At 42.7% G+C, this 11123-nt stretch overlaps 1 protein-coding gene across 1 annotated transcript; it reads left to right on the top strand.

Moving 5' to 3' along the window:
• The first annotated feature begins 2447 nt into the window (after positions 1-2447).
• Positions 2448-8967, top strand: LOC149980808 (uncharacterized). The gene is made up of 7 exons (XM_090185730.1): positions 2448-2649; positions 3019-3142; positions 3901-4070; positions 4282-4463; positions 4759-4930; positions 5249-5376; positions 5547-8967. The coding sequence occupies exons 1-7, from the start codon at positions 2580-2582 to the stop codon at positions 5991-5993; spliced, it is 1293 nt and encodes a 430-aa protein (XP_090041856.1). The 5' UTR covers positions 2448-2579; the 3' UTR covers positions 5994-8967.
• The last annotated feature ends 2156 nt before the right edge of the window (positions 8968-11123 follow it).

Here is an 11123-nt window from a genome sequence, read left to right as displayed (position 1 = left end):
GGTCTTGCTACTCATCTCTATACCTTCAGTCTTCTCTCCTGTCTCACGCACTGTGGTGTTCAAACCCTTGACTTTTTCCACGTTTTGTTACAGCCTGAATTTAAAATGGATTCCATTAGGATTTGTCACACAATACCCCCCAAATGTTTTAGACATTTGTTCGAATTACTAAAATGTTAAAGCTGAAATGTCTTGTAAATTAGTGTTCAAGCCCTTTTATGGCAAGCCTGAACTTAGAGTAAAACTTTGCTTAACAAGTCATGCTATGTTGCATGGACTAACTCTGTGTGCAATAATGGTGTTAAACATGATTTTTGAATGACTACCTCATCTCTTTACCCCACACATAAAATTATCTGTAAGGTCCCTCAGCCAAGCAATGAATTTCAAGGACAGATTCAACAACAAACACTAGAGAGGTTTTCCAATGCCTCGCAAAGAAGGGCACCTATTGGTAGATGTGTCAAAATATAGAAGCAGACATTGAATATCCCTTTGAACATGGTGACCTTAGCAATTACACTTTGGATGGTGTAACAATACACCCAGTCGCTACGAAGATACAGGCGTCCTACAGTTTTCAGGTCAATGGTGACCTGTTTGAGTTAAATTGCTATGATATGAGACAACTTCCAGATTTGAGTTACTCCACAATACTAACCTAATTGACAGTGAAAAGGGAATCTGTACAGAATAATACAATTTCAAACATGCATCCTGTTTGTAAAAAGGCACTAAAGCAATACCATAAATATGGCAAAGAAATCCAGCTTTCAGCGGGACAATAAATTAAAACGCAAGTGCAATTATACACCAGTTCCATACCAAGACATTGTATGTTCCTGAGTGGCCTAGTTAGTTTTGACTTAAATGGGTTTGGAAATCTATGGCAGGACATGAAAATGGCTGTCTAGCAATGATCAACAACCAACTTGAAAGAGCTTGAATTATTATTTTTTTGAATAATGGGAAATATTGTACAATCCAGGTTTGCAAAGCTCTTAAAGACTTACCCAGAAAGACTCACAGTTGTAATTGCTGCCAAAGTTGATTCTAAACATATTGACTCACAAGGTTGAATACGTGTCCAATCAAAATATAGTCGTTTTTATTTTTACATACATTTTTTTTAAGTTAGAATTTTACTTCCATTTTGACAGTGTATTTTGTGTAGATCATTGACAACATTTGAATCCCACTTTGTGAGACAACAAAATGTGGAAACAGTGTAGGGCTGTGAATACTTTCTGAAGGTGCTGTATACAGTATATTTCCACACTGAAGTTAGAATAATACTGTGAAAATTGTGCAAATAATGCCGCCTTAGAAATTTCAACCTGTTTGGTGGGACGCAGTTTTTTTGTATACTTTTTAGCCAGTAGTTCTGAAAGTAGTATTCACGAGCTAAAAGTTGTCCCCGAAAATTGCATACTACGTCGTATGTGCACCACGTCATTGTCATTTCTCTCTCTCTCACTCTGCTGTGGATGCATGATGTGCCTCTTAACTTTCACGCATATGGCGAAGGGCTGAAGCTCATTGGTTGAACTGGAATTGCTGGGGGGACTGGCACACATGAGGGAAATGTCATAGCGCAGCTTCCAGAAATACGGTCGCTTTCAAACTAGGGACTTTGTGGCTAATCGAGGTAAAATAATAATTCTGCTCATCGATTATGCATGTATGGGGAGACAGGGTAGCCTAGTGGTTAGTGTTGGACTAGTAACCAGAAGGTTGCAAGTTCAAATCCCCGAGCTGACAAGGTACAAAATCTGCCGTTCTGCCCCTGAACAGGCAATTAACCCACTGTTCCTAGGCCGTCATTGAAAATAAGAATTTGTTCTTAACTGACTTGCCTAGTTAAATAAAGGTAAAAAATATATATATTTTTTAAATGTATGAACTACACATTGACACATCCAGCCCAAAGCGGGGTTATTTAAAAAGAAATACTTAGTAGTTGCCAAAGTTCCACAGCATGTCTTTACTAGAGCAATAAGAGAGTTCCAAACCTCTCAGCTGTTAACAGCTAGTTTTCAGTTTTCCCCTCCCCACTCAGACCACTCCCAGACAGTCCTACCAAAATTATTGTTTGAGAAATTACTCATTGCTAAGAAGCTATTTTTGCTTATTTTTTCCCATTTGAATTGAAAACAGTCACAGTAAGTTACTTAAATGAAATGGTTTAATATTGAGATAAAATCTGCTGCATTGGACCTTTAAGCTTCAGATTATGTCATTTCCTCTTGAACACACAAGTACTGTATCACGTCCTGATTCCTCCACCCTCGCTCTCTCTCTCTTTCTATCATCTCTCTCTCTCTCTCTCTCTCTCACTACTGTCTCTGGATGTAGGTAAGTGACAGCTTACTCTACCGCTCTCCTTTTCAACTTTTACAAATGATTTGTCAAGCATTTTATAGACCGCTACATTGTGTGCATCAGTGGACTTGCATGGATGTGGTATCCCTCCCCAAAGGGGATTTTGTTTTGGAAAAATATTTCGTCTGAGTCCTCCTCAGTCTGTCCTTTTGTCCTTCTCACCCGGTGGTCCAGTTTACTAGCTTCCCTGTGTCACCATGGTGACGGTGCCAGATGTACCGGCGACCCTTGTGTTAACAGGATTGTGTGTCGCTCTTCTCATCACAGGTGAGTCTGACTTGCTCTCTGTCCATCCATTTTGGGTGCAGTAACTGATCCAATTCACTGTCCTCTCACACTGTCTATGGGGGGCTCACCACAGGGATTCTCTATATATAGGGTTTGATCTCAATGGCTTAAATGGCCAACTAAAGGTTCAAATAGTATAAAGTGTGATGAACTGTAGTAATCCATTCAGGAACAGTTAAGTCAATTATGTTAAGTATGTATGAGTTGCGTCTTTAGGCATAGCCATCGTTGTTACTGTGAGCTCGTGAATATGAAAGTGTAGCCTATGTCGGAAGTGTGTGTGATCTATTCCTGTGTGTGTGTGTGTGTGTGTGTGTTGACTGTGAACTGTTTCGTGTGAACTCTCAGGATCATCTGGGACCTTCTGTACCACCAGTGTGGCTTCCCTGGATTTAGGATGCCTCCTGCGGTGGGATTGTCCTCAGGCCAACGCTAACACCACCACCTACACCGTCCAAACTAAGACTCAGGGGTGGGTCTGTCTGTCTCTGTCTGTGCTCACTATACTGACTGATCTAATCGACCAGTATCTAGCTCTGTGGAATGCTATATTACTGTGGCCCTACTCTCTAGAATTAGTAACTCATTATTTTACTGGGAAAAAATCCATAAGTTAATGTGACGTTTTATTTTTCAGTGTAATGTTTCCTCTGTGTGTAATTAGTATCTAGTCATTTAAATATCATAGTTTAAGTCAAGTCATTGCTTGGTTGAGGGTTCTAACAAGCACCGGGATCCTGATACTCATTTACTGAACAATGAAAGTTAATTTGAATTGCGAAACGGTTTGGAGTTTAAGGGAAAGCTAGCCTAGAATGGAAAGGGAAAGTACATGATTGTTGATAGAACAACTGGCTCTGATGAAGGGGAGAAGAGCAGGAAAGAGGTAGAGGGAGGTAGTGTGAGAATTGATCATGTGTGGTTTTGGCAGAGAAACCTCAGAAGGGTTTTAATCAGAGAGATGAATCAGTCACTCCAGTCTATGGTTTATTGGCCTTAAAAGTAGATAGGAACTGATAGAGGGGCACTACTGTTTTGTACCACAGCTGTGAAATCAAGCCCGTCGCACTCTCTGCCTGCTCCTCTCCTCTCAACTGGTTTCAGTCATAACAACCAGGGGATGTGTGTTATCTTGTATGGGTATTTTCCGAAATTTCCACATACATTTCAAGTGAGTGACTAAGGTGAAACCCATTAATAGATTGGAGTGTGTGTGTGTGTGTGTTACAGAGATCCGTGGCAGGACGTGGAGGGGTGTGTGCGGATCTCCGCCCAGCACTGTGACGTGTCCCAGGCCTTCTCTGACTTTGAACTCTACAACATGATCCGCCTGGGCCTCCACCAGGGCCCTGGGAGCCCAGTCTGGACAAAACCACGCAAGTTTGACCCAAGTGATTTCAGTCAGTAACCTACCTCTCTGCTCTCAAGACCAATCACATATCTAAAATGCTGGTTTGTTGTTCCAATCAAATCAAATGTCACGTAGAGAGCATTTAAAAATCTCATTACACTGCAGAATTCAAATGGATGTGGCTAAAGCTGCTGACATGAGTAGGTTGGTGTGATTGAAATGACAAAGTGGCTTCTTCCCTTCCCCTCTCCTCTCCTCAGCCTTCAACAGCCCCTCCATCTCTGTGTCTCTGTCTAGAGAGAGGCTGGTAGTGGAGGTGCACTTCCCCTGTTCTACCAACAGAGGGTGCTTTCCTCTGCAGAGCTGCTGTCCACTGTCAGAACTGATTGACCCCTGGGTCACAGTGACCGTATATAACCAACATAACCACTCTGACTACAAGGTATCCCCCTGCTTGTGCCATCTACAATACCACCTTTTGTTCACCCTCCACCTTCTCTCTTTCTTTCTGTCTCTGTCTCTCTCTCACACTCATGGTCCCTCCCTTTCCCCTGCTGCTATGTAAGTGAATCTGTGGAGTACACTTCTTAAAGTGCTCCAACCATATACGGTCATGTTGTCCAGTCTATGGTCTGCTGTGTGTTGTTTGTGTGCATCCGGTTAGTACAAGCTCCACAAGTGCTCTCTCTCTCTCTCATGTTCACATGTTCCTTCCCAATTCCCTGATCTTGTTTCAGAGGCGTACTGGTTGGGCCCAGGAGGTGGTGTTCAGGGCTGAGTTCTCAGACCTGGTCCCAGGACAGGACTACTGTGCCTTGGCTAACTTCTCCTTTGGACCCCCCACCTTCCCCCTGGCCTCCTCTCCCCCCTCCCATCCACACTGTGTCCACCAGGCTGCCCCAGGACCGGGTGAGAGGTCATGGTTAGGGTTGATCAAAGGTGTGGACATTAAGCTAGGGTTAGGGTTGATTCAAGGTGTGGACATTAAGCTAGGGTTAGGGTTGATCCAGGGTGTGGACATTAAGCTAGGGTTAGGGTTGATCCAGGATGTGGACATTAAGCTAGGGTTGATCCAAGGTGTGGACGTTAAGCTAGGGTTAGGGTTGATCCAGGGTGTGGATGTTAAGCTAGGGTTAGGGTTGATCCAGGTTGTGGACGTTAAGCTAGGGTTTGAGCTAATGTATACAACTGTGATTTCACAATTAAATGTGTGTCTGTGTTCACCAGGGTTGCAGCCAGTGTTGTTGGGGATAGGAGTGTGTGCTGTGCTCTTCTCTGCTCTCTTTGCTCTGGCTCTGTATCGGCTGAAACAGAAACGAGATGCACCTCGCATTAACAGACTCCCCAAGACTCTAGTAAACTGTCCTTGTTCTCTTGACAGGCACACACACACTCACTCACAGTATGCAGTGTCTATATTTGATTTCAACCAAGTGTATAGTTCTATATATTACAGTACATATAGTCCATAGTCCTTGGGTATGTAATTGGGAATGCAATGCAGTGTTTCTGTGTTTTCACGCAGGCAACTCTCCAGGCATCCCTCCAGCACCCCCCAGAGTCCTCTTCAGACCCTGTTGACCCCAGTGACATCCATGTGGAGGTTGTGGACGACCACCTCTCCATCATGTCTTCCTTGTCCGGCTGTGTCTTCACCAACGCCCAGGCCCCAAGCTTGGGTGACGGGTACAGCAGCAAACCCTTCCCCGGTGACTACAGGTCAGGCAACATGGACTGGCACACTGGGGGAGACACTGAGCTGGGCCTGAACTCTGGCAGCACCCTGTCCCTGCCATGCTCCACTGTGCCTATAGGGCTACATATGACCCAGTGCAACTTCGATTCACCTCTACGACCACATCCAGGGCCCACGGTGCCAACACTACCCTACCTTGATTCTCTTTCTCTGTCAGAGGCTGGGGAGGGCCAGGGGGTCCCGCTGTGCTCAGTGAGGTTTGGGGGGGGCGAGTGAAGGGGGTGAGAACCTGGAGGGACTACAGTGGTGTAACCGGTAGCATGTTGAACTGCAGTACCCATAATGCTATGTACAACATATTCTGATGAACTCCACAGTGCAGTTGATTTTGGAGGAGATGAGATGGGACAGAACTGGACCAATGAAGAGTAATGGTGGTCCTATGTAGCTCTGCTGTTAAAAAGCAATGGCACTATCAAACGGCAGGGTTGTGGATTAGATTCTCACCAGAATCACATACTAAAAATGTATGCACTCACTGTAGTGTAGGTCGCTATGGATACAAGTTGAACGTCTGCTGAGTGTCATTGGGAACCTGGTTCTGTCGTATATAGCTGTCGAAGGAGACATGGCTGGGAACTGAAGCGCCAAGCTCAGTTTGAACAACAACACTGACAACCACAGCTTTGTTTTACGCCGTTTGTTTAGTAGGGTTCACAATATGGAGCACTTCTGTCATCCGCAGAGGGCCCCTGTTGGAGCGAGCAGAGCCTCTGATTCACAGGTACAGCTGGGTGTTTGGGAGGGTTTGCTTGAGGGGTGCTGAGAGTAGTGTGTCAAGTTCAAAAACGTTATTGTCCATGTTTGTTTAAAATGGGAATTTATCTTTGGCTTACGGGCATACATTTTCAGTTACAGCCGGCAAGGGGGGGGGGTTCTTTCAGAGGACTATGGAGAGCAATATTTGTTTCATGCGATCCCCTCCCCCCACCCTTCACTGGACTGTGATATGGATAATGGCGATTTTAGCATGTACATTTTGGTGTGGCCCAAAAAAATGTGGGCAGCAAAGCCACAACACAACACTAAACAATACCGTAATTGCACTATAATGGTGACAAACGGTGCCCACAAACTGTTAGGGCCGACATCAACCTGTCCCAACATCAGTCACAACAGCATCTTACCACTGCTACACCTGGCTATCAGTAGAGCCTTGTCTGGCAGAGAAACAGTTCATTCAGCCTCATTTACTGCCTTTAAAAGAAAACATAGCTGATATGGCTGAATTGAAATGTATGACCTATGGCATAAGGGAACAACAAGAGGATAAGAGGCAATCTGTAATTTTGATTAAGACATTAATGAGCAAGCTAGGACAGACATAGTCAATGCAACTATTTGTTCAGCACTTTTGAAATGTACAGCAACATAATTCAGAACATGAGCCATTCTTAGTGTTCTTCCTGTACACCAAGTCAGAACCATAGGATAAATAAAGGGGGCATGTAAGTATACAATGAAAGCTCTTACAATATTCAATGATTACATTTCTCAAAAACAGGTTATAAGCTACATGTGCACCACCCAAAAAATGTAAAGGTGAAAATAGACCAAATTATTAGGGTGAGGCACATGGGCTACTAACTGCTTACTACACAACATGCACTTAGTATTACTTTCTTAGCTACAGTATACAAATCTCCCTGGCATATTACATAATTTATGTAGCAGCATACAATACATTTTTGGACTCCCCTTGTTGTGCTGTGTTCACTTGAACAGGAAGGTGGTCCTCGTTTTTCCCCGAGGTCCCAGTTGTCTTGAATTTGCAGTTCCGAGTTAAGTTGTTTTGAGTGCGACACAAATCATGCTTCATTGACAGCATGGCCAATGTTGAATGTTTATCATTTTAAACTAGGAAAAGACACCCTTAATCTTGGACTTGGGACCACACAGCCACTCCACTGAATAGCAGGCTAATGATTGCTTTGCAATGCTTGCAGTTAGCCACTGATTCCTTCTAAACCACTCATTGTTGAATTTGCAGTTTCCAACTTGTTGTGTAATGTTTATGTCCAATGGCCGATGAGCACCAATACATTTTATCTATAATTTATCTTCATTATTTCTCTTCATATGACAAGGATTAAAAAGGATTTGCCAGTAGATTGTCAACTTCATTCATGATGATGTCTGCTAGCTAAGATTTTGAAAGTATGATGTTGACATGATCAGTCCAAGCAAAGCTACTGTAGATATGTGATTTGATGTCATTTCTGTGGCCAATGACCTTGAGCCTTCTTGGATGGGCACTTCTAATGTAACTCTATGGCAGCACCCAAGGGGCTTGAGTATTTTCTGCTGGCAGCCCCACCACCACAGAAAGCACTGAGCTAGGCTGAAACACCTGCATTTTGGAGCTGCCTTACTCAAGAAAACAAAAAGAGACCATGTTTGAATGCGGCTTTATTAACTCAATTATATATTATTTTTTACAGTGTTTTCAAACTGACATGTGCATGTTACTTTGGCATTAATACATTTTTTTTTGCTAAAAATGTGGGGCTCAAAACAGGTGGGGTCTCCACTACGTATGGACAAAACTGGACTATCATAAACATATACCAAGGGGGGTTTATTATTCTGACCACACCTTTTATTTCCTCTACCTACTGTACTGTGTGAAGTCTTGTCAGGAGAATTCTATACTCCTGTTCATTTACCAATTCAATTAAGTTACCCTTAGTCTGTTATATCAGGATTTGTAAGATACTGATAGAAAAGGAAACGGAGAGAGGCCCAGTCTACCAAAGTTAAATGTTTATTCACGGGAACGTTCTGACGTGTACAGTACAGGACCTTCAATTTATAGCGACACACATACTTCCACACCAACCATCAAATCCGCCCGCCATTAGAGCCTAGGGGAGAACGAAAGAATAGTGTCTTCCTACCCTCCCCTAAGATAGGGAGAGACCTGGGACTGGGAAGTGTCCCAGCCAAGGTCTCCTCGGATCTGGCACAGACAGATAGTCTGTTCTCAAAACACTAGACACATTGTTCCCAAAATGTTGATTCTGACTAAAACCACACACCGTATTATAATATAATCATTGAATGAGTCTAACACTTACACACATATATTATAACAATCTATTGATTCAAATTCATTTCATACAATCACATGGTATCAGACCTATGGTTTCAGGACTGTAACATTCTAATCATTTATTAAAACACATTTCCTTATCAAGCCTCTACCTCCGTGTTTCTCCTGTTTTCTCTATGTGATAACAGGAGTTCGTTTCCCCCCCCTCTCTGGCTCTCTCTCTGCCTTGCTTCTGACTCACTGTTGCCCCATCCTACCTCTGGCCTGACCCGCTGTCTTTTACCCGTGTCTGACACCTCATTCCTGGGGGGGAGGTGGGGGGGGGGGGGTTACACATCACTTTTGCTGGTGGTGCACTTTTTCTGGTACATTAGGAAACCCAGGGGGGTGGGAGAAAGAGTGAGAGGAGACGGAGGAGAGGCATGAAAACAGTGGCCCCATTCAAATCCTCCTCAGTTCTGGAACACTCATATTCATAGAACTGTGTCGGGGATTTTGATTGATGTTAGGTTAATGTTGGACCGTCAGTGAATCCAAACTAAGCAGTGTGTGTCTGCCTGCCAATCACATAGCTGTAACGTTATTCCACAGGCGTCCAACTGAGAATTCACATCTAACCTTGAACTGAGGTTTTTGGATGAGCTTTTTATGGGTCCTGCTATATTTGCAGTCAATTGAGTAGAAACTTGATCCAAGATGGACGCTTTGTAGCTCGGCTCCCCACTGGTGTATGCTGGCTTGCTCTGCCACTGAGGTGAAGTTGGATTAGTGATTTATGTGGTGTTCAACATGGTGACCTTTCTCGAAAAGGTCTAATTTATGTGTCAGCTGAAGCCGTCTCTGCTAGAGTATCTGAAATGAAATACATTTTGCATTTTTACTTTCCATTCAGTGCATGCCGGTCTTTGAATGTCAAGTTTGCTCATATGTAAATGTAAATTAACCAAAGAGGAGAGGGGGAAAAAGAGACAAATGCATATGCGAGAGTACAGCGGAGCTTGAAGAAAAAAACACAACTCACAAGCCTCATAAAAACAGCTTGAAATGAGGTAACAGTCAGTGCAGATGAGGGCACATGTTTCAGATCGGCTTATGAAACTGTTTGCACAGTGCTAGATAAGTGTAATTGATGGATTCCTTTTCTGTATAATTCACTTTCTAACACCATGAGTTAGTGTAAAATTAGATAAGAAATATTTCAGAGTAATTTGAAGTGCTTTTGTGTGTGATACAGTATTTGAACAAACTTGTTACATATTTATCTTGCTTTCTGTTTTTGTTTTCCTAACTGGTTGAATAATGAAAGAAGTGGGTACTGCTGTTCATTTCTGCATAAATAAAAAGCAACTTAAAGGTTACAATAACAACTGAGGGTCAAGTCAAAGTCCTGGTACCTTCAAAAAATACAGAAGTGTAAATGCAATGTGTAGTAGTGTCCTTTCTTGTACTTTCATACAAAAAATATCAAAAATAATCTCAACTAAAAAGCAATTTACAAATGTTAGTTGCACCTATGATCGGCTTTACAATTTCCTTCAAACCAGTTGACGTTGTGTTCCTCGTGTTTGAGCTGACACACGGACCCAGTTTACATCCCAAATGGCGGTGTTGTCATTTTATAGTGCACAACCTTTGACCAGGAAGTATACACCCTATAAAGGGAACAAGGTACAATTTGAGACATAGCTCAAGTGACAGAAGCACACAGGCATGACCACACCGACCAATTCAGATGACGAGCGGTTAAAGTTACGACTCTATAGTGTGAGAATGAAATCAAACACGTTTACCCTTTAATTCATAAAGCAAGTTGCATGCTCTACTTACTTACAAAATGTGATCTTATGTCCACAATAGATGATACATACAATTTTTTTTTTTTAAATGCATGATAAATCTTTCAAAAATACATTTACCTTACATTTCTAAAGATAAAACATAGCTTTTAATGGTGGAGTTTTAAAAGTAACGCCTTTATGGTCCTCACTAGGAATGCCTTAATTCATTTCAGAAAATGCATTTGACTAAGGAAAAGGCCATATTCAGAACTACATGTGCCCTATATGAAGGAGAGGAAGTTGTGGTCCATCACGCTCTCTCTCGTGCAGGAAACCCTGAGTCACTCGCTCACTGACACACAGGCTTAACCCCCAGCATAGACATAACCGTCCCCTGATGTGTGGTGATGCTCAATGGCCATTGCCAGTCATATAAATATTCATCACGCCAGACATGAAGGTAATAAAGATTGTATTTAGTGTACGGCATCACTGACTAAGACACTCCCGTCACAT

The sequence above is a fragment of the Oncorhynchus mykiss genome, chromosome 9 (genome assembly GCF_057628025.1).
Source record: "Oncorhynchus mykiss isolate SJ-2025 chromosome 9, ASM5762802v1, whole genome shotgun sequence".
Lineage (NCBI taxonomy): Eukaryota > Metazoa > Chordata > Actinopteri > Salmoniformes > Salmonidae > Oncorhynchus > Oncorhynchus mykiss.
The sequence above is the reverse complement of the archived record's forward strand: the minus strand, read 5'-3'. Positions and strand labels throughout refer to the sequence as shown.

Bases quoted from the DNA above. Each gene is read 5' to 3' on its own strand.
- LOC149980808 (XM_090185730.1), top strand. From the start codon at position 2,580: ATGGTGACGGTGCCAGATGTACCGGCGACCCTTGTGTTAACAGGATTG. The intron at 2,650-3,018 runs GTGAGTCTGACT...GTGAACTCTCAG, and splicing joins TGTCGCTCTTCTCATCACAG to GATCATCTGGGACCTTCTGT. The intron at 4,071-4,281 runs GTCAGTAACCTA...TCCTCTCCTCAG, and splicing joins GTTTGACCCAAGTGATTTCA to CCTTCAACAGCCCCTCCATC.